At 46.1% G+C, this 27,245-nt stretch overlaps 1 protein-coding gene and 1 long non-coding RNA gene across 7 annotated transcripts in view; one reads left to right on the top strand and one right to left on the bottom strand.

The window, feature by feature from the left end:
- The first annotated feature begins 259 nt into the window (after nt 1–259).
- On the top strand, nt 260–25,249 carry CDC25A (cell division cycle 25A). 5 transcript variants are annotated; one of them, XM_040445234.1, is made up of 15 exons: nt 261–952; nt 1,955–2,028; nt 3,377–3,419; nt 3,934–3,970; nt 4,447–4,545; nt 6,121–6,240; nt 8,842–8,976; nt 9,475–9,549; nt 14,549–14,722; nt 18,524–18,622; nt 20,127–20,189; nt 20,285–20,383; nt 21,327–21,457; nt 22,985–23,096; nt 23,303–25,249. In XM_040445234.1, exons 1-15 carry the CDS (start codon nt 783–785, stop codon nt 23,441–23,443), a joined length of 1,572 nt encoding a protein of 523 aa, XP_040301168.1. In that variant the 5' UTR covers nt 261–782; the 3' UTR covers nt 23,444–25,249. The 5 variants fall into 5 exon arrangements, with proteins under 5 accessions (XP_040301170.1, XP_040301171.1, XP_040301168.1 ...); XM_040445233.1 differs by having other exon boundaries at nt 4,444–4,545; XM_040445236.1 differs by lacking the exon at nt 6,121–6,240 and having other exon boundaries at nt 260–952.
- The window catches only part of LOC121011147 (uncharacterized), a 58,408-nt gene continuing 38,728 nt past the window's right edge, over nt 7,566–27,245 (bottom strand). The window contains exons 4-6 of one of the 2 annotated variants that reach the window (XR_005781511.1): nt 12,787–12,898; nt 11,523–11,653; nt 7,566–8,059 (exon numbers count right to left, since the gene is read on the bottom strand). This is a non-coding gene — a long non-coding RNA (uncharacterized LOC121011147). The remainder of the gene's footprint in view (nt 8,060–11,522; nt 11,654–12,786; nt 12,899–27,245) is intronic. The other variant, XR_005781510.1, reaches the window with a different exon arrangement.

Here is a 27,245-nt window from a genome sequence, read left to right as displayed (position 1 = left end):
GGGTGGGAACTACGCTTCCCAGAATGCAACGGGGCAAGAGGGGCCTCTCGGCGCTTTCCGCGCCTCGCAGGTTCCGCTGGGAGTTTTCATTGACCTCTGAGCCCCCTCTCATTAGGATCGGCTCCGGTCTCCTCTAGGCCCCGCCCCTTTCGGAGAGCGGGTGACCTCGCAGAGCCCCGCGAGCTCCTTCCTTCTTCCCCTCTCATTGGTCCAGCTTAGCTGCCATTCGGGAGCGAGGAGGAGAAGTTGCTTACTGATTGGTGGATTCCGTTTGGCGCCAACTAGGAAAGGGGGGCGGGGCAGCTGCGGTCCCTAGTGAGCAGCTATTACCGCGAAAGGCTTTCCTCGCAGCGACAGTCCGGAAGGGAGGTGAAGGTCCGCTTGGTGCTCTATGACCCCGGTTTGGACAAGGGGGTGAGAGGAAAGCGAAGAAAGTGTGAACCCTGGCCGTTGCCTCGCGGCTCTGGCCGCTTTCCCTTCCCGACCCGCGGTGTTTGTTTGGATTTAATCTTCAGGTTGCCGGCGCCCGCCCGCCCGCCGGCCTCGCGGGGGTGCGGGGGAAGCACCCGTGCATGTGACTGGCGCCTGCCGGGTCCAGACACCCTCCCGTCCGCGCCGCTTACCCGCGGCAGTAGCGTCCCTGAACCGCGGGGTCGTGTTTGTGTTTGACCCGCGGGCGCCCGCGGCGGGCCGCGCGGACGAGGCCGGTGTCGGCGGGGCGGGGCGGGCGCGGCGGAGGCGGAGGAAGAGGGAGGGGGAGCCCTGGGAGGCCGGGTGCCGCCATGGAACTGGGCCCGGAGCCCCCGCACCGCCGTCGCCTGCTCTTCGCCTGCAGTCCCCCTCCCACGCCGCAGCCAGTCGTGAAAGCGCTGTTCGGCGCGCCAGCCTGCGGCGGCCTGTCGCCTGTCACCAACTTGACGGTCACCATGGACCAGCTGCAGGGGCTGGGCAGGTGAGAAGAGACTGGGGAGCTCTGCCGCAGACCGCTGGGCTCCCAGACGGCTCTCGGGGGGATCAGGCCGGGAAACGGGCCCAGAGAGGGGCGAGACCTGTCCGCCGCTCGTGGGCCGCCCCGCTGAGCTGGGGCCCGCCATGTGCACCCTCCCCCAGGCGGAATGTTGGGCGGGAGAGGCCGTTCGGACCCTCCAGGGCCGCCCTCAGCCCCGAGCCGGACCCGGTAGGGGGTGGGGTCGGCCCGGGTTCCCCAGCTTGGCCACCCCTTTCGGATTGCCTTGTACTCTTCTGTCCCAATCTCGGGAAGCTCTTTGAAATCTACCCCCACGGGGGCAAAGCAGACCCTTTCAGGCGCTCACTTCCACCCTTTGCTGAGCTACCTCGCAGGATCTTGGCTTCCTGTGAGCTTTGTTCCTTCTCTACAGAGAGACATGGCGTTTTCTTACTTGGCCTACGTGCAAAATCCCCCCAATGCTGCACCCCATGCACATTCCTGCTGTCGACCCATGCGTTCTTAAGGCCGGGCATTTTTACTCCTGTTTCCATCCTCAAAAGCTCCCTGGACTTTTCCTTGTTAGCAAAACGTGCATCCCACGATGTTTCTGGTGGAGCTGCTTTCACTTCAGTTTTGGACATCCCATTTTTCTCTGTAAGCACACGTCTTGTACGTTTTCCAACCTCTGAAAAGCAGTAACTTGTCCAATTGATCTTTCATCCCTGCTCCCAGCACCGTACCTAGAACGCATGCTCTCACTTCAGGAAATATTCCAACATCATAGTCATCTTGTCTACAATGTGACCCAGGCCATGCCTACTCACTCCTTTCTCATCATTTATATTCAAGTGCTAACTGGGTGTTTTGGGTGGCAAAGTGGGGGTCTGTGGTGTGGCCTAGAACAAGATGGTTATTAGCCTGGATACTTGCCAACCTCATGGCCTGTTTCCTGTATGTAACCTTGTAATTATGTTTTAGAAATAGAGTTATTTCTCTTGCTTTCAGTGAGTGTGAACAGCCGCTGGAGGTGAGAAACGGCAGTCTGCAGAGAATGGGCTCCTCTGAGTCAACCGATTCAGGTATCCCTTTAGTCTTCAACATTCATCACGTAGGGATCAATACTTGGAATTTGTTGAAATATGTGCTTCACCTAGAACTTAGATTGGGGACTAGTTCAGACCATAAACAAAAGTCATGGCATTCAGTGACAAACACTCTTAAAGCAGGACAAAGAAGGCCCTGTGGTAGTTTACAACGGTGGGAAACAAGTGTCTGCAAGGAGGTGGTGTGTGCTTGATCTTGAGGATGTGTGAGTAAAGTAGTTGCATACCAAGAACCATAACACCAAGATCAGAAAATTGTATTGGTTGAAATGCAGGGTCAAATTATTGGAAGTATAATGAAACTGTTTCAGTGAGCCTGCTATGGAGGAAATGTGCTGGTGCATTTTATTCTAACTCGTAAACTTATGTTACTGCAGCGTTTTATAGTTACACAGATGCTTTAGGTTAGGGAACTGCAAGAGCAAAGTTCTTAAAATGTAGGCTTCTTAGGAACTAGGGAGAGGATTCTTTTCTGTTTTAAGTTTATTTATTTATTTTGAGAGAGAGACAGAGGGAGTGGGGGGGAGGGGCAGAGAGAGAGAGTCCCAAGCAGGCTCCATACTGTCAGCCTGGAGCCCGATGCGGGGCTTGAACTCACGAACGGCGCGAGATCGTGACCTGACCTCAAACCAAGAGTTGGACTGAGCCACCGAGGTGCCCCAGGAGCTAGGGATAGAATTCTTACTTGTGGCAGTGTGGCAAGTGAGAATATCAGAACTAGCACTTGACTTCCTGCAAAGTTACATGGCTATCATGAGAGGCAGGCACTGGTGGGTCTGGGCATACTGAGAGCAGCGTCTTTGCCACCTTGCTTCCTTCAGTGAGATGGGCACCTTGCTTGGTGTACTTTTGTTCAAGGCAATGAATACTTGCCTTGTTTGTCATATGACTGACTGAGAAGTGTATTTTTCCAAACCCCCGAATTACACGTATGATCTGACAAAATAAAATATTTGAAGTCGAAACTTCCAGAAAACTGGTACCTCTTCTTTCCACGGTTGAAACAAAGTTACGTGGGCAACCTCTATCTGAACAACCAACCAAACATTAGAAGGTTGTATTTAATTCTCCCCACCTACTCTCTTGATGGTATTTGTAAGTAGGAAAATGAGATAGGTAGGTTTACTGTGGAAGTGTTAAGACTTGGGGCAAATAGAAAGTTTTTGACAATCAAATAGAGACGCCACTTTGATTCTGCCAAAAGTCCAAGCCCTGAGTCTTGGGTGATGGCTCAAAGAAACAGTACTAGTAGTGTTTTTGTTTATTTAATGACAAAATGGTGTTTTGTGTATTATTTCCTGAGAAATTTTGTTATTTCCCACAGGCTTCTGTCTGGATTCTCCTGGGCCCTTGGACAGTAAAGAAAAGTATGTATTCACTGCTTTTAAAAGTTTGTTAAGAAAGTAAAAGTTAGTTAGGAAAGACTTTTCTTAATTTTTTAATGAAATTCGTTGTGCTCTGTATGGGAGCCTTGGATTTAGCTGACCCTACTAAGACTTCTGCATGTTAGAAATAAGTCTGGTGCCTTTAGAGAGTGAGTAGTTTGTGTCAGCAGTTTTTAAAACTTCCTTTCCTTTATTTTAGCTGTAATTTTTGGTGTTTAAGTCTCCCCCAAATCCTTAATTCACCCTCTGACATCATAGCCTTAAAGAACATGGGTATTTTAAGAGAAGACCTGGGCTTGTTCTTTTTACCTAGAAGCCCAATGTTGGGGGCGCTTGTGAGAACGGGACAGCTTCAGAAATCTGTTCTTCCATCTTGCCTAAAATAGGAATGTGATTGTCTGCCCCCTTCCCCAAACTATAGGCTAGACACTGCATCTGCTCATATGAATACCTCTCTTGTTTTATTCTCATTGTTTACCCTCTGATCTCATTACAGCCTTGGAAATCCCATGAGGAGAATAAATTCCCTACCTGTAAGTTAGTTCCCTTTTTTATTTTTAGCTAATTGACATTCATCTTAGCTGTTAGTGTGATCTTAATTTAGACAGCAAAGATTGTTCTTCCTTCGTCTCATAAGTACTCAAAACACCCTACCTGAACAGCCTCAGTAATGGGCATTTCCCTTCATTTATTACTATCAAATGAATACCAGGAAAGTATTTATCAAAAAGAATACCAGGAAGTATTCTTTTTACGCAAATGATATTTTGGGACCTCAATCTCTACTGAAAGGGCTGGAGACCTACCTTGTAAGGTTAGGTGTAAAGCCATGTAGTGGGATCTTCTACCCCATGTTACTGCAAAGTGGAACCCTGGCCACATTTCTTGGTTCCTCCTGCAGTGTGTGAGGATTTAGCCCCTCCACCACCACTTTTTTTTCTTTTGAAACTGAATTTCCATTGAATTTTCATTTAATGTGCCCTAATGTCTTTTTTCATTTTGACAGCAGAAGCTCTTGGGATGTAGCCCAGCCCTGAAGAGGAGTCATTCTGATTCTCTTGACCATGATGTCTTTCAGCTGATGGACCAGGATGAGAACAAGGAAAACGTGAGTGGCATCGATGTACTAACTTAGGCTAGAGGTAAAGCCACAAGTGTCAGTGGCTTACAAAAAAGTGGCTGGGCTGCTTTCTGGGAGACTAGACCTTCACCAAAGTCATGCATCATCTTTGTAGTCAGAGAAACTTGGATTTGAATCCTGCTTACTAGCTGTATGACCTTGACCCATTACTTCTTTTTTGGCTTCTTCATTTTCTTTGAATACGAGTAGCAGTAACTTGTAGCGTATTATGGGAATTAAATAAGATAATGTATATAAAGTATTTAAAATGGTTCCTGGCAGGGAGGTGTTGCTCAGATGGCAGCCCTTAGGAATAATTATATCCATGAATAGCTTATCTAGAAGGGTCTGTCCAGGCCTTGCCTCTTTGTGCTCACCCTGGGATGAGTTGTAAGCTCAGGAAAAGGCTAGTAGTGCTTTCTACTGAACACACTGAAGCTGTACTGATGCCTGGTTTTCCCCTGAACTTGGCTTTTCTCAGGGTTGCCTGCTTGGAACTTTGTTCTGGGGAGTAAACAGCATACATAGGTGGTAGTTAAAGAATTCACATGATCTTAGGCACATCGCTTAACCTGTAAGGTCTAGTTTCCTCATCTGTAAAATGGGGTGATTGGGTTGCAGTTGCTGGTTATATGAGTTAATACATAGAAAGTACTTTGTGGTGTGTTGGTGTGTAAATACTCTGATATTAGCTGTTAACTGCTCTGAGCACTTAATAAGTGACTGTTTTGGGGTAGAGGGATTATAAGTGCTTTTAAACTTGAAGTAAATGGAATCATACAGAATGTATTCTGTCACTTCTGGCTTTCATTGAACATGTGAAATTCATTTATGTTGTTGACTGAAACAGTTTTTTTTATTTTCCATTGCTTTTAGTATGAAGTACAATAATTACAAGTGGAAAGAAAAAGAATTATGTTTGTAGGAAGGTGGTGGAAAACACAAAGCCTTCAAATCTAGAGTAAAAAGGGCTTTTTTTAAAGCATTTTTATTTATTTTTTAATTTATTTTTTAATGTTTATTTTTGAGAGAGTGCACTTGCACACGAGCTGGGGAGGTGCAGAGAGAGGTGGGGACAGAGGACCGAAGCAGGCTCTGTGCTGGCAGCACAGAGCCCAACGTGGGGCTCAAACTCATTAACTGCGAGATCATGACCTAAGCTGAAGTCGGACACTTAACCAACTGAGCCACCCAGGTGCCCCAAGAGTAAAAGGTTTTGACTCCCACTCACAGGCAATTATATTGAAACACTTCGTTTTAGATTTTAGGAAGTTGTTGATTCGATTTGGCTTATTAACTCAGTGTTTTGTATACTTGGCAGATATTTATGTCTTTGTGGTGAGAGAAAAAAATGCTGCTTTAGAAGTTAGCTGTTGACAGTCTGTGAAATTCTTAGTGACACAGATCCATTGTTGGAGTTAGCTCAGAAATGGGTAAACCCTTAGTTTGGAGGCAGTTGCAAAGGTGAGCAGTGCCTACTCCCTTGACTGTCTCACCCAAGCTACAGCTAAGACCCTGGTTTTCATGGACAGGGGAAGATATATCGACTCTGCTGTCTTGCAGGAAGCCTTTGAGTTTAAGAAGCCAATAAGACCGGCATCTCGTGGCTGCCTGCACTCTCATGGACTTGAGGAGGGTAAAGATATCTTCACACAGAGGCAGAACTCTGCCCCAGCTCGGATGGTATGTGCTTTGGCTTTCACAGGGGAGTTCCTGGTGGGGAAGAATTAAAGCACCCTCTTTAACCTGGAGTCAAAGACACTAGAGCTCTTGTCTTTGTCATTTGAAACTAGACTGTCACATCTTTGGTGTTTTTGCTGTCTGGAGAGCAGACAGGCAGAAGCAGAGTGAAAGATGGTATGTTTGAAATACTGAACTTGAACAAGGAATATTTGATCTTGTCAGTTCTAGGGAAATAATCTACAGGCATCCTGGGTCATTCTTCTGTATGTGTGTACGGTGGGATTATGTGGCTTAAAACTTTCTTTCACAGTGCTTCCAGAGTGGTTTTGTCTGGAGATGGCACTTGGCTTCTTCCAAAAGTGGTTTATTAAGAATATTATGGGGACTCCTGGGTGGCTCAGTCGGTTGAGTGTCCAGCTCTTGATTTTGGCTAAGGTCATGATCCCAAGGGTGTGGGATTGAGCCCTACATCAGGCTCTGCTGAGCATGGAGCCTCCTTGGGATTCTCTCCCTTTGCCCTCTCCCCTGCTTGCTTGCTCTCGCTCTCTCTCTCTCTCTCTCTCTCTCTCTGTCTCTCAAATGAACTATTATGGATTCCAATGAACCCACTGCCTATAGGCTACTTGATAGTATTTGGGACCACTTGCCCCAGGGTTACTTATTTGCCAAACAGAAGCTGTCACTACTTCCAAAGTTCCCTACTGGCAATCTGATAGCTATAGACTAGAGAGGAAATTTGAGCAGAATGACCACATTTGGTTTCCAGGTTTTCCTGGGAACTTGCATACAGCTTTCCAGTCTGGCTTTTGGTCTGAAGTTCAGGTTCGTTCAGTCAGTATTGCTGCTCTGTCTAGCATTTGCACAAAGCATTTTCACATATGTTTTTGTCTTAATCTTCCTAAGCGTGTGAAGTAGGTGAAGTTAGCCCATTTTACAGATTGGGAAAGTCTGTTAAGGGAGGTCGGGTAATTTGCCAAAGGATACCGATAAATAGAAGACCAGGATTTAATAGAATCTCCTGATTCCTGAGTACACGGTAACCCTTTAAGTACAAGGTATCCATGGGGTGCCTGGGTGACTCAGTCAGTTAGGCGTCTGACTTTGGCCCAGGTCATGATCTCACGGTTTGTGGGTTCGAGCCCCGCATCGGGCTCTGTGCTGATGGCTGAGAGCCTGGAGCCTGCTTCGGATTTTGTGTGTCTCTCTCTCTCTCTCTCTGCCCCTCCCCTGCTCGCGCGCTGTCTCTCTCTCCTTCAAAAATAAACATTAAAAAAAAAAGTTTTTTTTTTTTAAGTACAGGGTATCCAAAACGAAATAGTGTGCCCTTGAAGACCACAGCATCAGAGTTTATTGTGGTCACCTGGCCATCCTTCATTATAGATGACTTGTCCGTCATTTATTGTATCACACCTTCACTGGGGATCCCAGAAAATCCAGGTCACAAATACTGGTATTATAGTATGAGCCTTCAGTGTGTTGTCCCACAATAAGGTTACCAGCTTCTTGGTTCTGGCGGCTGAGAACTTGCCGGTGTGCCCAGGGCGTGCTCAGGAGCACTTGTGGAGGCTCAGGGGCAGCCTAGAACTTTTATGAAGCAAGCTGGTGCCCAAAGCAGTGTAGGCCAGGGGCAGAGAGGATCCCTCCGTGGGTGAGTGACTGAGTCCAAAAACCAGAAGGCCACTTGAGGATTAATGAAGTCCTATCCAAAGGGATTTCGGGCTTCTGAAGGATTCTTTGTAGGACTTAAGTTGAGACTGCCTTGTTACTGTGGGGAAAAAAATATATATCTCTGAACATTTTTCCTGGCTTTGGGAAGCACCTGGAAAGAAATAATTCACTATCAGCAATGTTTGTTATTAGTAGTGCTGATCTCTATCTGGTAGATTTATGAGTTGTTTTTTCTAAATTTTCTATATTAAATATATATTAGTTTTATGATGGAGGGTTCCCCCAAAAACAACAGGGTTGCCTAGTGAGATACCCCCATTTTTACTCGGAATGGTTCTCAGAGAATGTGCGGGGAGAAAAGCTTGGGCTTTGGAGTCAAACAGGTGAGCTGTGTGATCTGGGTAAACTCTCTTAAGCATTGGTTTCCTGGTTTGTTAAATAAGTAGAAAAGGAGTAACTCACCTTAATGCGTTGTCAGGCGTCAGTGGGAGTGAACACTTAAGATTGTATCGTTGTGTCTGGCACACAGTAATTCCTCAGTTAAAACCTGAGCACCTGTCATTTGAATTCCAAGTTTAAAGAACTAGGATCAGGTGACAGTACTATATCAAAACCTGCATGTTGATCCGTGTTTACTGATTACAATCCTCTGATAAAACAAACCTTGCCCTTCATAAAAGAGGCCATCCCCACATCCCAGTGTAAGGTGAATCGCTTCTGGGAAGAGTCTTTTGCGAAGGCTCCTAGGCCTGATTCTACTCAGGACTATGTGTAGACATCAAATCATTTCTCATCTTAGGATACGTTATCCTTTGCTTAGTAGCTGCCAAAATGTTAGTTCTAATAAATATAGTATGTTTTCCTCATAAAATCTAGTGACCCATCCAAGGAAATCAAGTCTGATCATTAACAAGCTGTGAATTCGTCTTCCAGCTTTCCTCGAATGAAAGAGAGAGCAGCGAGCCAGGGAATTTCATTCCTCTTTTTATGCCCCAGTCCCCTGTGACTGCCACTTTGTCTGATGAGGATGATGGCTTCATGGACCTTCTTGAAGGAGAGAACCTGAAGGTAGTGTGTGTGTGTTTCTACCCGTTCCACTAAGTACTCGGGAAAAGTGATGTGAAAAACAACAGCAATTCCCCAGGGCTTGAGCTGGCTGATATTTTTGTTCATTTGGTGGGGATTTATTGAGACTCTGCTCCTAGTCTAATTAAATCTGAGGGGGGACAGGGTTCTTCAAAAGAAGAGAGTGATAGGCTCCTTCTTACCCTGAAGAAGGTGACAGTTATTTTGTCAAGAGACATGGAACAAGAACAGTGTAGGACAAGCCAGAGGGACAGCCTACCTCCTCAGTACCCTCAGGGTAGCGGGATGCTTTTAGCTACGTTCAGATGTCTGACTTGTGAAATGTGATTCTCTTCTGATCTTAACATATTGGGGAGTGGGAAAGAGGAGCGAACATTAGATGCTTCCTATGGGCGAGTCTGATACTCCTCAGGCAGAATCATACCTAAAGCATTCAAACTTAGTCTCTACTGAATCTTTTAAGTGTTTCTCTTTCTTTAGAATGATGAAGAGACCCCATCATGCATGGCAAGCCTCTGGACTGCTCCCCTTGTCATGAGAAGAACTACAAACCTTGTAAGTTGTTCTGGTGTGTCCAGAGAGAGCCTGGAAGCCTGGAGTAATTAGGCCTCGGACAGAGTCGACTAGACTAAATGGAAACTAATCCTTCTACCCACTTCACCACAGGAATCAAAAGTAGTTTCATTTGAGATTCAGTCTTTGGGTCTGTGGACCTTTCTCTTGACCAGCCCCTAGTGTTCTCTGGTGTAAAGCACAATGTTTCTTCGAGTATTTTTGGTCCTCATTGGTGTGTGAGGAAGTCTGGCTAATACATATATGCATGTAGTTCTTGTTTTTATACTTTGTAGTTCATCCCAGCTATTCTTGATCAAATTAATGTTCTTGCTGTAGCTGTGACCACTCTTAACTTCTAGTTTAAGATCCCAGGAAAATATCTGCTAAACTGAATTTAAGGGGTTCCATTATTTTTTTTTTAATGTTTGTTTTTGAGAGAGAGAGAGAGAGAGAGACCGACCAAGCAGGAGCGGGGGAGGGGCAGAGAGGAGAGGGGGAGACAGAGAATCTGAAGCTAGGGGGGCTGTGAGATGGCCACTGTAGGAGCTAGTGAGGTTCCTGTAGCTGTTCGTTTTTGAGCCACAGTTAAGGTATGGGGAGGTCAGTGTGGAAAGGGAAGGCCAGGGGGTCATCCAGGGTGGGATGTTGCAGAGGACAAATAAATAGCAGCTTGAGGTTCCTCACAAGTGACAGTGATTGATGGCACTTTGGCGGTCTAAGCTGTGGGTGCAGTGCAGGTACGGTAGTCTGGGGGTTGGCCCTGAATGAGGCAGAGTCCACAGGCCGGGGCTGTGGTTAGCCTCAAAACACAGCATCTCCCTCAGGAGCTATTGAACACATCTACGTGGGCACTCTTAGGTCCTCAGAGCTCCTGTTTGCAAGATGGGGGAGCTGGCTGTCCCCTGTCATGGAGTCTCTGGCTCTCATTTTTCTCAGCCTTTTGTTTTGTCCACACTTTTCAACATTTGCATGAAGTCTGGCAAACATTCGAAACAGTACTTTTTCTGTTTCCTGCTCAAAGATTCTGTTTTACCTCAGGTATTTTCCACATAGAGTTTAGGATTATTTTGGAACTTAAAGGTGTTGAGAATATTACCTATAGATAATTGAAGCTTTATATAATTTTTATGTTTTTTCGTTTCTTCTGTGTATACTTCCCCACAGCTCATATTTAGGACAGATATTTGGGTTTCTCTCGCGTAGCTTAAGTTAGAATTGCCTTTGACCCAGCCAGGCATTTGGTTACAACTGTTACTGATCTAAGCATATCCTTGGATGTCCACTTCATTGTTGCGGGGTCCTAAAGTGGCCAGTGCTTCATATCTTTGCAAAGCTGAGCCCTCCTCTGGCCCTCACGGTTTGACCTGCTCTGAGAGGCGGTCTGGATTTGAGAGGGGGCAGGCAGCTTGCCGTGGCCACCTTGCTTCAGCCAGGAATTCGAGGGGTCAGTAGATGAACTCTCAGACTGTGCTTTAACATGGAGACTTCCCTTCTAGTAGTGTCCTTAATTAGCCATTTTTATAGCCCGTATGTCATTGTCTTGTCCTAAATAGGGTTTGTCCCCGGTGTCATCCTCAGTTACACCTCTGTTTAACTCAGCCTGCATATTAAAACTTCACACTTTCAGGGAGTAAGGCAGCAAGGAGTGGGTTCTTTTTCCACGTCTCGATCGTGGGATAGCGGTGGAGTTATGAAGCCACCCAGTGGTGTGGCGGACAACAGCTTACCCTGTGTGTGTGGCCTTGTTGAATTCATGCACGTGGCCATATGTATCCCATTGAATGGGTGGGCACTGTGGACGCTTCCAGGGCAGGAATGTCCCTCACCCTGGAAAGAGCCATACACTGAGCAACCACCTGTGTGCCATGAGCAGGTCGAAGGGTGAGCCCCCAGAGGGGACCTGTTTGCCCAGGGTCTCAGAGTGTGTGGGAACTTGTCAGCAGGGTGTGTTGATTCTTGAAAGAGCAGTTCACCTGTGGCAGTAGCACGTAGCCCTGTGAAGCTGGAGAATGGGGCACATGTCGTGGGCTGGTCTCGAGGTTGTCTACCAGTCAGGGATGTGGCTGGATTTCCTCAGGAATGCTAGAATTCTTCGAGCGTGACTCTGTTAACCAGAAGGGAGGAGGGGTCAGTTACAAACAGGGTGCTTTATTATTTTTTTTTTTTTAATGTTTATTTATTTTTGAGAGAGAGCATGAGTGGGGGAGGAGCAGAGAGAGAGGGAGACACAGAATCCGAAGCAGGCTCCAGGCTCTGAGCTGTCAGCACAGAGCTGGTGCAGGGCTTGAACCCACGAACCATGAGATCATGACCTGAGCCGAAGTCAGACGCTTAACCGACTGAGCTACCCAGGTGCCCCACAAACAGGGTGCTTTAGGAGCCTGTTGTGATTATTCAACAAAATGCTGAAGACTTTCTCTGAATCATGGGGAGAGGAAGGAACAGATTGAACAAATCTTTGCAAATTAGGAATGGGTGGTATTTAGGTGCAGTAGTGGTAAAGGAGAAGTCATGAGAATGACACCAAAGTTTTCAGTGTGAGAGACAGTCTTAAAATTATTCCTTGCTTTGTTGGGTGTTTCTCTGTGTGTTTAAGCACCCGGGGGGTATGGAATCTGCTGTCTCCTGTCTTCTCCATAGCATTTGGTTTGGTATAGATGTGCCCTCAATCATGCTACCTTACGTGAGTACAGCCATAGGTCAAAGGGAATGATAGGACTTAGGGATCTGGGGTTTAGACCCCACCTGAGCTACCCACAAATGGAGACCTTGAGTGATGCATTTTTGTTTATCTGTATGTTTCCCAATTTGTAAAATGAGTGTTGATTAGGAGGAGAGACCACATTTGTTTCTAGCTCTAACATCCAGGTAGTTTGAATGAAAAAGACTTTTCAAGTATCTTTTTAAATATCTTTATAAAGGCTTTTCTTTCTTTCTTTCTTTCTTTCTTTCTTTCTTTCTTTCTTTCTTTCTTTCTTTCAGAGAGAGAGTTGGGGGTTGGGGGATATATATATTAAGTAGGCTCCACGCCCAGCATGGGCCCTAACACAAGGCTCAACCCAGGACCCCGAGATCATGATCTGAACTGAAATCATGAGTCAGATACTTAACCCCTGAGCAACCCAGGTGCCCTGAGGTGTTTTGTTTTGTTTTTTGGGGTTTTTTTAGGTCTTTCTCATTTATATTCCATATCATCCGTATCATCTAGCATAACACAAACAGTTACTGCAGACTCACAGTTGCTGGAGCTATATTGGAATCGTGGTGTCCGCCCTGGATGAGTTCACAATTTCCTTTGAGACTCTGTTGAAAGCAGTGGATTCTCTTCCCCAAAATGCTCCCAGCTCTTCTAGGTTAAAAAAAAAAAATCTCTGGGACGCCTGAGTGGCTCAGTCGGTTAAGCGTCCAACTTGGGCTCAGGTCATGATCTCACCGTTCGTGAGTTCAAGCCCCGCATCGGACTCTGTGCTGACAGCTCAGAGCCTGGAGCCTGCTTCGGATTCTGTGTCTCATTCTCTCTCTGCCCCTCCCCCCACTTGTACTCTGTCTCTCTCTTTCTCTTAAAACTAAATAAAAATGTAAAAGTAAATAAATAATGTCTGGCGGTGCTTGGGTGGCTCAGTCAGTTGAGCAGCATCCGACTTGATTTTTTTGGCTCAGGTCATGATTTCATGGTTCATGGGATCGAGCCCCACGTCAGGCTCTGTGATGATAGCGTGGGACCTGGTTTGGATTCTCTCTCTCTCCTGTCTCTGCTCCTCCCCCACTTGCACTCTATTTTACAAAATGAACTTTAAAAACTCTGGCGGTGCTTGGGTGGCTTGGTTGGTTAAGTGTCCAACTTTAGCTCAGGTCAGTATTTCACGGCTTGTGAGTTCAAGCCCTGCATCAGACTCTGTGCTGACAGCTCAGAGCCTGGAGCCTGTGGATTCTGTGTTTCCCTCTCTCTCTGCCCCTCCCCAACTCATGCTCAGTCTCTGTCTCTCAAAAATAAACATTGAAAAGAAAATCTCTGGTCTTGCTTTTCTGAAAATATCCCTTTAAAATAGACTTCAGCAAAGTTAGGAGAAAATCCTTGGTCTCCGAGAGAGCTGGCATGGGAGTGGCACACTCTGCTGCAGATTATTGACCAGAACATTTCAAAGAAGCGTCATTGAAATTTTAGTATCATCTTGGAAAGGAGCGGCTTACTGGGGCATAAAGAGATTCTGCATGGAAGGAAAAGCTGGGCCAAGGCACACTGAGTCATGAACCTACAGATAAGTTTAGACTATCCCTACTGTTGGTCAGATTGGCTGCCCTTGGATTCTGGGAAATTAGTCTTAGACCAAGTGGAAAGGACTTTTGAACACAATTTTGAGGGCACTTGCTCCTCTGTGCACCCCTGCTCCCTACAGATTTATACCCTTAGCACTATTTTAACACCTTATTGACTCTGTTTTCTAGCATAGTCTAACTACCTCACACCTTTTCTGGATTTAGGTGGGGTATTAAAACCTGTTGACTGCTGGGGCACCTGGGTGGCTGAGTTGATAAGCATCCTCTTGATTTCAGCTCAGGTCATGATTTCATGAAACCTACTTGGGATTCTCTCTCTCTCTCTCTCTCTCTCTCTCTAACTTTAAAAATAAAAAACCAAAAAAGGTGCAAGTAATAAAATAGAGGGGAAGAGGCAAATCAAAAGGTGTTCCCAACTGAAAGGTGATAGTTATGTGACTCTTAGGACCCTTTGTAGACAGTGAGCTTTAGAAAAAGGGCATGGATTGTCTTCCTCCTCTCCATATGATGTCAACTCAGTTCGTATTCATTGAGCACCAGGTATTCAATGTCTAGTATGTGCTAGGCCCTACAAGAGTGCTGGGACTAGATGAATGGACAGTGTCTGTTACCTAATTTAGGGTGGATTTTAAACCATCCCAGAAAGCCCTTGGCCCATTCTCTTTACCATTCAAGTGAGCGGGTTTTAATGGAAGATGGGTCTCTTTTTTTCCCCCACTAGGGCAATCGATGCAAGCTGTTTGACTCTTCTTCCACATGTAGCTCTGTCACCCGGTCGGTGTTAAAAAGACCAGAACGATCTCAAGAGGAGTACCCATCTGGAAATACAAAGCGGAGAAAGAGCATGGCTGCGGCCAGTCCTGAAGAAGCAGCTAGTCCAGAGAAGCCCCAGGAGGTTAGTTTTGCAGGTGCCTTTTTGCTCAAGGACAGTGATACTGAATTTTTCAATTCTGAAATTTCCATTTGGCTCTTTTTCTTTGCCAAGACTTCGAATTTTCCGTTTATTGCAAGCAGGTTGCTAATTGGCTGTTGAAGCATTTTTATGACAGCTGCTTTAAAATCCTTGTCAGATTATTCCAACATCTGTGTTGTGGTGTTGGCTTCTGTTGATTATCTTTTCCTATTCAAGTTGAGATTTTCCTGGCTCTCCGTATGACGAATGACTTTTCAGTTGTATCCTGTATATTTTGGGTATTGTAAGACTGGTCTATGTAAATTTTCTGTTTTAGCGGGACTCTGATACTGTGGGGATGATAGGAGTAGAAGTTCATGTTCCCTAGCACAGCTTCCCTTGACACATAGGGTGGCCTCGTTATTGTGGGCAGGAGTGGGAGTTCAGGTTCCCCAATAGACCACCCCAGTGGAGTGGAGGTGGGGCACTTAATTACAGCTGGGCAAGAGTTGCAAGTCTAAGCTCCCCACTTGCTGACCAGGCATGGTGTAGGGCCATCATTTTTTCTTTGGTGTTTGGCTACAGTAGTCTAAAAGTTTTCTGTCTAGGGGCGCCTGAGTGGCTCAGTCGGTTAAGCATGCGACTTTGGCTCAGGTCATGATCTCACAGTTCGTGAGTTCGAGCCCCACATTGGGCTCCCTGCCCTGAGCACAGATTCTGCTTCGGATCCTTTTCTTCTCTCTCTGCCTTGTGCTCTCTTTCCCTTTCCTTCTCTCCTTCTTGCAAAAATAAATAAAAAACAGGTAAACATTTTTAAAAGTAAAATGTTTTCTGTCTTGATAGGCTGCCCTCTTTCTAGTCCTTTGGCTAAGGAGAACAGGTTTTCCTAAAGGCTTCTTGTTTCTTTGGGCTTGCTGCTGCCATCTCCTGATCTGCTTGGAACTATACATTTTCTACTACTTATGTTTGTCTCACAACTTTGTACTGTTTTTCATTGTTTAATGCTTATTTATTTTGAAGGAGAGAGAGACAGAGTGTAAGTGGGGGAGAGGCAGAGAGGGGGAGACACAGAATCTGAAGCAGGCTCCAGGCTCTGAGCTATCAGCATAGAGCCAGCCCTATGCAGGGCTCAAACTCACAAGCCGTAAAGATCATGAACTAAGCTGAAGTTGGAACCTTAACCGACTGAGCCATCCAGGTGCCCCTGTAGTGTTTTTTACTGTATCTCTAAATATTTGAATTCCTTTCTTTTAATTCAGACTTATCATGACCTAGTAAAACTTTAGTTTTTATAAAACTTTCATCATCTCTACTCAAGTCAATTGCTCATAGTTATGGTTTGCTTTCATGTTATTTTGGAGCTTTACTAATATATCATGAACTTCCCTGTAGGTGAGTACACAAATGTAATTATTTTTATTTATTTTTAAAGCACTTGGGACATTCATTCATTCATTTTAAAGTTTTATCTTGAGAGAGAGAGAGAGAGAGAGAGCACCAGCAGGGGAAGGGCAGTGAGAGAGGAAGAGAGAGAATCCTAAGCAGGCTCTGCACTGTCAGCATGGAGTGTGATATGGGCTTGAACCCACCAACCACGAGATCATGACCTGAGCCAAAATCAAAGAGCTGGGCACTTAACCAGCTGAGTCCCCTAGGCGCCCCAGAGCATTTTTTTGAGAGGGAGAGAGTGAGCATGCACACACTTGCGCAAGTGAGGGGGGGACTGAGAAAGAGAGAGAATCCCAAGCAGGCTCCAGGCAGTCAGCACTGAGCCTCAGGGCTCAGTCTCAGAAACCAAGAGTCAGATGCTCAGCTGACTGAGCCACCCAGGCACGCCCATGATTGCTCCATTTTTATTAACTTGTTTATATATTTTGGCTTGTATTCATAGTTTTCCTGATTTTAAAACTATTCTTGCTTCATGAAATGTCATGTTTGGCTTATTTAGAATTGCTTTTATGGGGCGCCTGGGTGGCGCAGTCGGTTAAGCGTCCGACTTCAGCCAGGTCACGATCTCGCGGTCTGTGAGTTCGAGCCCCGCGTCGGGCTCTGGGCTGATGGCTCAGAGCCTGGACCCTGTTTCTGATTCTGTGTCTCCCTCTCTCTCTGCCCCTCCCCCGTTCATGCTCTGTCTCTCTCTGTCCCAAAAAAATAAAAAAACGTTAAAAAAAAAAAAATAGAATTGCTTTTATGTATGTGTAGTTTTCCTTCATTATACTATCCTTATATCAGGTTTTGGTATTGAGGTTTGATATTAAACATTGTAAAATAACCTGGAGAATTGCCCATGTTTTCTGCAGCATGAAAAGGTTTGAATAAACACTACTCTTAAAAGGTCTACTAGATGACAGCCATGGAAATACCTAGGGCTGGCATCTTACATTTTATAATCTGCCTTAGTTACCTAATACTTGATGAACATTTTACTTTTTCTAATTAAAAGTGGAATTTGGGATGCCTGGGTGGCTCAGTTTGTTCAGTGTCCAACTTTTGATTTTGGCTCAGGTCATGATCCCAGGGTCAAGCCCTGCATGGGGATCCATACTGAGTGTGGAGTCTGCTTAAGATTCTTTCTCTCTCTCTCTCTCTCTCCCCCCCCCCCCCTTCTGCCCCTCTCCCCTGCTTGCACTCTGTCTCTTTAAAAATAAACTCTTTTTTAAAAAAAAAGTAGAATTCTAGGTTAAAGCGCAGGAACATTTATGGAACTTTGCATTTTATACATGCTAGCAAATTGCCTTCCAGAAAGCTTCTGGTTTATATACCTGTCAATATTCAGGAATAAAAAGAATGTATTTATTTGTACATTTAGAGAAAGTGAGCAAGCAGGAGCAGGGGAGAGGGAGAGAGAGAATCCCAAATAAGCTTCATGCTGTCAGCATGGAGCCCAATGTAGGGCTTGAATTCCCAAACCGTGAAATCATGACCTGAGCCGAAGTCCATAGCTTAACCAACTGAGCCACTCCAGTGCCCGCCTGCCTTTTCTCTTAATACTGTTCTTTTGATGAAAAGAATTTCTTGATTTTTAAATGTATTTCAATTAATCAGTCTTTTTTATTTATGTTTGGTGCCTCTTTTTTCCCTCTCCCCCTCACCTTTTTTAAGTAATATCTACACCCAACATGGGGCTTGAACTTACAACCCCAAGATCAAGAGTGGCATACTCTAAGGGCGCCTGGGTGGCTCAGTCGGTTAAACGTCTGACTTTGATCTCGTGGTTCATGGGTTTGAGCCCCACATCGGGCTCTGTGCTGACAGCTCATAGCTTGGAGCCTGCTTCAGATTCTATGTCTCCCTTTCTCTCTGCCCCTTACCTGCTTGTGCTTTGTCTCTCTGTCTCTCAAAAATAAATGTTAAAGAAAAAGAAATTTTTTAAGAGTGGCATACTCTACCAACTGAGACATCCAGGCACCCCCAAGCCCTGGTTTCTTTTAGTGGAAAATAGTATTTGGAGACCATAGTGTCCTGTAGGAATGTTCATTGCACGTCTAGAGCTTCTCAGTGGATAGAGCTAAGAAATTTATTTTAGATTTAGTCTTAATTTTAATTCCCCTTTTTAAAAAGGTGGGGAAGAAGAAAAACTTAATTTCAGAGCACTTCAGTTAGACACTGAAATAATAGGAGACCTAAGTCAGTGACCCATGCTCCCTTTTTTTAGTCCAGATTCAATCAAATAAGAAAAATATTTTATTTGCTAAATATAGACATGTACATGTCACCCTCCTCCCAGTGACATGTTCTAGGTGAAAGGTTTTAGAAGTCCTATTCAGAACCCTGGCCTCATTTTCCACCTTTGATTTGTTACAGATTCTACATCAGTCTTTATCCCTGGCATCTTCCCCAAAAGGGACCATTGAGAACATTTTGGATAATGACCCAAGGGACCTTATAGGAGACTTCTCCAAGGTAATTCTAGGCAGATGCAAGGAGAGCTGCTCTGGTTATGTGATTTAGGCTTTGGGTTGTTTCCTAGAATTCCCCCCCACCCCCTCAGTCTTTCTCCTCTCTTGGGTGGCTCTTACAGTGTCCCCCAAGAGACACAGTTTGAAATTTTTAAAGATAAGAAACAAACACATGATCAGATGTATCTTGGTCTCTGTGGGACTATAGACCTTACTGGTACTGATCAGAGGAAGTAGGAAGCCACCTACCAGCCACCTGGACTCCAACCCAAAGGCCAGGCTCTTTGGGAACTGTGTTTCTGATTATAAAAATAGTCGTGCAGCAAAGTACAAAGAAGCAGGAATAAACCTATAGCCACACTACACGTCTGTATATCAAAAGGTTATCTTAAAAGGTCCAAGGTTGAGACTGAATTTCTCCATTGTCCAAAGAAGCATAGCCTTTGAGGGAGAAGGCCCCCGGGGAAGTAGGGAGGAAGATCTGCTGATGGCCTGATATGTATGAATTTGCTGTGTAAATGAGTTGGCTGCCTTTGAGCTGTGGTGAAACATGAGGGTGGAACAGAGAACATGTCAGCAGCTTGCTAAGCCACAGAAGATGTAAAGGCTACCCGATCAATTTCTTACTCATTAGTTTAGCTAACATTTGTTGAAGCACTTGATGTTATGTGTTAGGTAAAGATTCCAAAATGAGACCCAGTTCCTTCCCTCACACAACTTCCCATGTGGTCAGTAAGACCTGCTGTGCCACATACGACACGGGAAATTGAAGTGCATGTCCGTGCAATGCAAGCAGCCTTGGAGAAATAAAGGGAGGTTGTCTCGTCTAGAAGACTAGGGAAGGTATGAGTCTGGGCCATATTTCATATTTCAGCCAGGTGAGTGTTGAAGGAATAGGGACACATAGGGGGTCAAAAATAGGAGATAGTTCTAATCTGAAAGGAAGAGTAAGCAAAGACTGGGTGTGTCCTCATTGGTGGAACCTTCCACTTGAATTGAAGCTGTTGGTTATGTTTGTCATAATGACCTTGCATATGGCCATGGGGATGGGTGAGCTCTTGGTTCAGCCACTTGCCTAGTGAGTAATTGCTGATGTGCCCATCTTTCCCCTCAAGGCCAGGCCAGGTCTCCTATTTTTCCCATTTCCAGTGCCCAACACCATGTTCCTCACAGTTGGCTATGGAGATGAAGGTTCCTGACAAAAGCAGGGAGGAAGGAAATTACCTGAGATTTCTGTATTTACGTTTGGCTTACTAGCTAGTAGTAAAGCCAGCTTTACATATTGGCTCGGCTTTACATTTGACAGTGAGGATAATACACCTTGTAGGTGTGTTTGAAAATGAAATGTCAGGATGTTAATGAAGTGCCTAGATGAGTAACTTGCCTATACTATTAGATTAAGGTTTGTTTATAAAGCTGCCTCTTATCAGGCAGGCAAGCAATATAAATGTTGCATTTATAGGCTTTCAGATTTGCTAAGTATCTCTCTCTCTCTCTCTCTTTTTAAGGGTTATCTCTTTCATACGGTTGCTGGGAAGCATCAGGATTTAAAATACATCTCTCCAGAAATTGTAAGTCCCCTTTTTGGATCCTGTCACCCATGAAGTATTTGAATCTAGCTGTTCCTGGCAGCCAAAGTTGATTCTCCTGGGCTTTCTCCCCACAGATGGCATCTGTTTTGAATGGCAAGTTTGCCAACCTCATTAAAGAATTTGTTATCATTGACTGCCGGTATCCGTATGAATATGAGGGAGGCCACATCAAGGTATGGGTTCCTGAGGCTTACTGGTGAGCCCTGCTATCATGGGAGGCATAGAAGGAGCCCTGACAGGATCTGTGATTTTAAAAGTGGGGTGGTGGGGCACCTGGGTGGCTCAGTCGGTTAAGCGTCCGACTTCAGCTCAGGTCATGATCTCGCGGTCCGTGGGTTCGAGCCCCGCGTCGGGCTCTGGGCTGATGGCTCAGAGCCTGGAGCCTGCTTCCGATTCTGTGTCTCCCTCTCTCTCTGCTCTTCCCCTGTTCATGCTCTGTCTCTCTCTGTCTCAAAAATAAATAAACGTTAAAAAAAATTTTTTTTTAAATAAATAAATAAATAAAAGTGGGGTGGTGACATGACACCTAGAAGCTTACTGGCTAATGTGCTGGTTCTGAGGACGTTTTCAAGCAGCCTTGACTCCTGGTGCACTGGAGAATATTCCCTGGCCTGGACTACTCTCCACTACCTTGTACAGTAAATGCTCTCTGTTCTGTGTCTTACACCTTCACCATCACAGGCATTTGTAGGTGGTACCACTGATTTCTAAGTCAGGCCTAAGCACCAAAGGGCTTTTGACCAGAAGCCAGCCTCTGGTGACATGTCCCAGTCTATGCCGGGCTTAGCAATGCCTCTCAGTTTGTAGTTGAATTAAGCTGCCTGGTGGAGGGCGGGTGTTGGGACACACTTTCCAGGGAAGAAGTTAACTGGTTATGCCAATTTAATCTTTTAACCAATAATCTAGTGTTGAAATCTAGTAATGGGGTACATTAATACAACAGTAGTGTTTGTCACTGTCTTAATGGCTTTTGAAAGTCCCAAATTCATAAATCTTTCTCAAGCCCACCATAGTCATAACAGAATTCTAGGGTCCCAATTACAGATGACTGTCACAGAATCAATCCGGCAAGTATGATACACGCAGGTGCCAAGAATCTCTATGCCTTCTTCACAGGGTGCAGTAAACTTGCACATGGAAGAGGAGGTAGAAGACTTCTTGCTCAAGAAGCCCATCGTTCCTACTGACGGCAAGCGTGTCATTGTCGTGTTCCACTGCGAGTTCTCTTCCGAGCGAGGCCCTCGCATGTGAGTGCTGCATGGAACTGGGCTCTGGGGCACGGGCCCACAGTGCTTTTGTGGGATGAGGCAGTGGATGGCTCACACTGGCGGCATACTTCACACCAAGGGCCTTCTCGCACGTCCCAAGTCATTTCCATGCCTCAGCCTACACACATGATACGTAAATGTTCAGTTTTTTAAAAGTTCAAATTCATGTGTAGCAAATGTTTTCCCACATTCTTACCTATTGGGCAGTTTGTTGATTTGATGAACAGCTTTCTTGAGTGTGGCTTTTTAGGCTTGACCTGGCGGTTGCCAAGGGCTTTTGGCCTCATTCGGCCCAACCTTGTCTCTGAGGCTAGCATCGTCCTACTGGAAGGACAGACAGGGACAGCCAGAGAGGGGGTGGGGGCTGGGGCATGGCGACTGCAGCCTTGACTAGGATGGGCCAAGGTAGACTTCTTGCCAGCCCACAGGCCTGGGTTCTTGTGCAGTCTTTTTATTTTGAACTGGTTCAAAAGTCAGGCCATTTTTCTGCACGTGCTTCACCTGATTTTCCCAGTGGCTAATGTTGTGCCACATTAGTACACATACAACCACACATAAACAACTACACCAGGAACTTGGCTTACATGACCATCTCCCCATCTACCTCCTAAGGACAAGGACTTGTCTTGCGTTTAGCACAAAACCGTGGTCACAAGAAGTGGGATTTGAGTGAGCACTGATGTTCCTTCACAAGTGGGATTATTCACTCTACAGATACTAACTATTGCCTCTCGTGTGCTGGTTAGTGTTCTGGTTACTGGGGAGAACAGCAAAATGTTGGAGAACAAAAAACCCTGCCTTCAGGGAGCTTGCATTTCAGAGGGAGCGGGAGGCAAATATGTCTGTCAGCTACTCCATGTGTTAGAGGTACTTCAGAGACATGATGAGAAGTGGGCGCTCCAGGGCAGGTTGGAGGAACAGCCCTGGGGCCAAAGTAAGCAGGCGGAGTGGAGAGAGGGGAGAGCAGCAGGGACAGGGTACAAGGGGTGGGTGGGAAGGAGCCACTGGCCATGCGAGGGTATTGGGGAAGAGTATAGGGTGCAAGCAGGTGTCCTGAGACAGAGCAAGCGCAGCCTATTTAAAAGCTATAGGAAAAAAGCCACCAGCTGAGATGGGAGTTGAGGAAGGGGCCCTGGGCAAGTTGTCTGGGGGTGTGGCAAGAGTGGAGAATGCAGTGGGAAGCTGGCTCAGGTGCTGTCACTGCACAGGAAGTGCAGGTGGTGGCGGGGAGGACACTGGAATGAGAGCTGGGCAGTAGGTCTGTTTCACTTGGAGAAAGGGCAGCTGGGGAGAGACCGTCTACCTTCCACCACCCGTGAAATCTTAACGATCACACGTGGCCAGTAGCTCACAGCTCAACACTGATTGTTTCCAAGAATGAACGTGAAGTTGGGAAGACGTGTGTAAGGAGTCCTACCGCACTGCTGCTGTCACTGTGCTGTTGTCTCACGTCTGTTGTCTCTGTATCAGAAGAGCTAACCCTGCCGTGGCCTTCCTTCTCGATAGGTGCCGGTACGTGAGGGAGAGAGATCGGCTTGGTAACGAGTACCCCAAACTCCACTACCCTGAGCTGTATGTCCTGAAGGGCGGGTACAAGGAGTTCTTCCTGAAATGCCAGGTAAGCTGAGGTCCCTGGAGAGCACGGTCCACCCCTTACCCAGGTTGGACAGCTGGGTCTGTCTGGTCGTCATGGCTGTTTCTCGCCCGGGATCTGGGGATTTGCTGCGCACAACGACACGGGCCCTAGAAGCTGCTGCACAGATGCGGGGAGCTGACTTAACAGCATGAGACAGGCACCCCCTGATCATCCTCTCTTGTCTGCAGTCTCACTGTGAGCCCCCCAGCTACCGGCCCATGCACCATGAGGACTTCAAAGAAGACCTGAAGAAGTTCCGCACCAAGAGCCGGACCTGGGCGGGGGAAAAGAGCAAACGGGAGATGTACAGCCGTCTGAAGAAGCTGTGAGGGTGGCGGGGCCAGACCGCGGCAGCCAGAGCCTCCCCTCCACGCCACCTCTTCCCTCTTTGCTGCAGAGAAACTTGAGCAAAGGGGCCAACAAGTGTGGAGAAAGGGCCTGGGGCTTGCACGCCTCACCCGGTCCCGCGCTCCCAGGGTTCCTGCTGGCAGCGCCTCTTCTGTCCCCGTAAGACGTTCACTGCCTCAGGACTGTTTGCCAAGGCTGTCACTCGCCATACAGCACAGTTCCAAGCACCAAGCCAAGAAGTTCTGACTCCTCCCCCCCACCGTTGGACGAACGACCTGGGGCCTTATTGGGCACTGTCCTCTCTCGTGAGAGGAGGGGTAGGAGAAGGAGAAGGAACGCGAGTGGAAATGCTGCTGGCCAAATACCAAAGACAGCCTGGGAAGGGGGGTGGTCTCTGTGGGATAACCCGTATCTTTAATTTATTCAACTTCGTCAATCACTTTAATTTTTTTTTTTTTTTTTTTTTTTTTTTTAACTCCTGGAGACTTTTACTTAACTGCTTCTTTAAGTCACAATACTGCCATTCTAGGTAGGGTTTTATCATCCCAGGGACTACCTCTGCTTTAAAAAAAAAAAAAAAAAAAGATGGGGGAGAAGAGGCAAACTTGTGTTGAGGGACAGAAGTAGGAGCTCTGTCACCCCAGGAGGCACTGTGGAACTGGGGCTGCTGCTATTTAAAGCCAAGGACTGAGGCGCTGGTGGGAGCAGGCACTGGACTCGGACTTGGCCATAGGACATAAGCTAAACCTCCCAGACCTACCTCGAAGGCCACTGAGATCTATGGGTGGGGGCGGGGGGGGGGGGGCACCGTGTTCTTCCTCACCCCAGTTCCCTGTGACATTGGCTGGTATAAGAGTCACAGGAAAGCACTTCAGGCAGCTTCCATGGGGCCACCCCCAGGTCAGTGTTGGAACATGGTAGTGTAGGTGTCCTAGACTAGGGGCGGCAGGGTGGGGGGGCTCTGGGATGGGGGACGGGAGCGTACACCGAGTGTCTTCTATTACTGATACTCTTGAATAGCTTTTAATTTTCTAAAAATAGTCATTTTATGAGTCAAGGAGTATCAAATCAGTGTTGGCTGGGCCACCCAAGGATGAAGAGATGGGCTGGAAGCCCTGCGCATTAGGAGAGGGATGTGGGTGCTGGCATGCAGATGACCATATAGAATGTGTCTCTCAGGAGGCAGCGTGGTGGATTTTAAGGTGAAACTTTGAGTTTATCATGTTTGAATTTGAGGGACAGGGAGTGATGACTCATCACTCGTTGCCCCCTCATCTAACCCCATGGAAATGGGGGTCTCAAAGGAACACCTCCTATCCAAGGAGCTGGAGCTGAGTTGGTTGATGCTGGACACGCCTATTTGGTTCCTGCATATGCCCACCCACAGACACCAGCCTCCTCACCATCTCTGCTCTGTTGGGGCATAGCCAGGTTTTTCTTACACACAAGTGCCAGTCTCCCCTCTTCACTTCCTGCTCTGGAAGTGGGGAGGGAAGCAGTCATAATGGAGACGGCTGGTTGCTCTTCTGGGTTTGAGTTGTATTTGGCTATAAAACAATCTTGTTAGAAAAAGTAAGTGGGGAGGAGGGGAACAGGAGGAGAGAGGAAGGCCTCTTCCCCCTCTCACATTGAGACACATCTCAGTTGGTCTCTAATCTTGTTTATAGGGATTCTGTTGGTTGAATGCCTAGAAAAGGAGGTGGGATGGCCTTCAGATTGTACCAGCTTAGCTAGCATTGCTGACCAACTGTCGCAGGCTCTGAAAATAAAAACAATCCTGAACCCATGTTCTCTACGTAGTTCTTGATGGATTTAAAGAGAATTGCGATTCCCTTCAAGGTTCTGGGACCATACTTGACTAAAACCAGTGGGGGCGGGGGTGGGGGGGAGCAGCCATATTTCCTCAAGAGGCCAAAGGACTCCCATGTGCCATGATTTCAGAGATGGCCAGAATGATCTCTAGTTGCTACCCTGACTCCAAAAACTTGTCATTCAGATTGATTTGCAAGATGAAAGGCACAGCACATACAAAGCTTGCCTGAACCACTAACCTTTCTTTCCAAGATCTGTGAACTCAAACGGATGAAGCAACAGTGCAAAGGAAGGATGCTAAAGACAGGAGTTTCAGTTGTGCTCTGAAGGAGAGGATACTGCAGAAGGAAGTAGGACAGGTGTTGGCAAGTCATGGGCCCACACAACCACCAGAGAGACTTGGAGGTGTGATTGATGCTGGGGGCTACTGGCCAGACTGGATGGCAGCAGGAGCAAAAGTCTATTAATAAAGCAGAGTACACTCTGCATGGAAAATAACTTCTGTTCCTTTTACGTATACTTCAGATCTTCCCTAAACATGTGGTAAATGCTAAAACCTAAAAGATTTACCCTTGGTCCCACCTCCAAGTTAAGCTTCATTTAGACCTTGAATCCCTTCTTTTGCAGCTATAATAGACATTATTCCAGACATTTTTTAGAATTGTAAGACCATGCACGAAGAAAGGAAGTCTCCTATAATCCTGATCTCCAGTATTAGCCTGTTTATGTCAGACGAGAGTGGCGCCTGGCTGGCTCAGTGGAGCATGCAACTCTGCCCCGGCCCCCCCCCCCCCCCAATGTTTATTTTTGAGAGAGACAGAGCACAAGTAGGGGAGAAGCAGGAAGAGATGGAGACACAGGATCCAGGCTCTGAGCTATCAGCAAAGAGCCCAAAGCAGGACTCAAACTCATGAGTTGTGAGATCATGGCTTCAGCCAAAGTCAGATGCCCAACTGACAGCCACCCAAGCGCCCTTGGAGCGCTCTTAATCTCGCTCCAGATTAAGATTGCAACTCTTAATCTCGTTAAAAATTCAAGCCCCAGCTTGGGTGTAGCAATTATTTGAAAATAAAATGGGACGCCTGGGTGGCTCAGTAGGTTAAGCATCCAACTCTGTTTTGGCTCAGGTCATGATCTCATGGTTCATGAGATTGAGCCCCAAATCCGGCCCCTGGCTGACAGTGCAGTGTGTTTAGGATTGTTTTCTTCTCTCTCTGCCCCTTCCCCGCGCTCTCTCTCACATTCTCTCTCAAAATAAGTAAACTTAAAAAAAAAAGGGATGGCTATAGTCTAATGTATCCCATATTACAGTCCCTTCCCAAAGACAACAGTCCATATTCCTAGTGAGAAGATACAAAAGTTTTGATTAATTAGACTATGTAAACTTTAGGTTTTCAGTGGAAATAGCTGATCACTACTTGTAATGAGTATTATCTGTACATATTTAAAAGCACATGGAAGGGGTGCCTGGCTGGCTCCAACAGACCACATGACTTGATCTCAAGGTCACAAGTGTGAGCCACATGTTGGGTGTAGAGATTAATTAAAAAAATAATAAACTTAAAATTTAAAGCACATATAGGGGTGCCTGGGTGGCTCAGTCTGTTATGTATTCAACTCTTGAAACTGCTCAGGTTGTAATCTTGAGGTCGTGGGATTGAGTCCATGGGCTCTGTGCAAAGATATTCTCCTGCCCCCCCTCAAAAAATTAAATGCCCATATAAAATGTTAATTTGGATATGCTGCTTTTTCTCAATTTTTCAGGATAATTTAAACTCTTTAACATTTGTTTCTGGACCATATACTAGTTTTCCTTAAACACATCTTAACCAAATTATTTGTGAGGACAGTAACTTTCTAGTTTAGGTATGAAAAAGTTTATCCCAAGTGTCCATTCTTATAATTGGGATTTGATTTACTTGTCATGTAGGTGTATATGATTTCTACTATTGCTTTTTTTAATCACAGAGA

The sequence above is a fragment of the Herpailurus yagouaroundi genome, unplaced genomic scaffold, assembly GCF_014898765.1.
Source record: "Herpailurus yagouaroundi ecotype Mexico unplaced genomic scaffold, PumYag 193, whole genome shotgun sequence".
NCBI lineage: Eukaryota > Metazoa > Chordata > Mammalia > Carnivora > Felidae > Herpailurus > Herpailurus yagouaroundi.
This window is presented reverse-complemented; position numbering and strand designations above follow the sequence as displayed.

What these genes read in the sequence shown, in the direction of transcription:
- CDC25A (XM_040445233.1), top strand. Translation starts at nt 783, where the DNA reads ATGGAACTGGGCCCGGAGCCCCCGCACCGCCGTCGCCTGCTCTTCGCC. An exon ending in CCCTTGGACAGTAAAGAAAA is followed by an intron (nt 3,420 to 3,933) that starts GTATGTATTCAC and finishes ATCTCATTACAG; the next exon opens with CCTTGGAAATCCCATGAGGA. An exon ending in AGTTCTTCCTGAAATGCCAG is followed by an intron (nt 23,097 to 23,302) that starts GTAAGCTGAGGT and finishes TCTTGTCTGCAG; the next exon opens with TCTCACTGTGAGCCCCCCAG.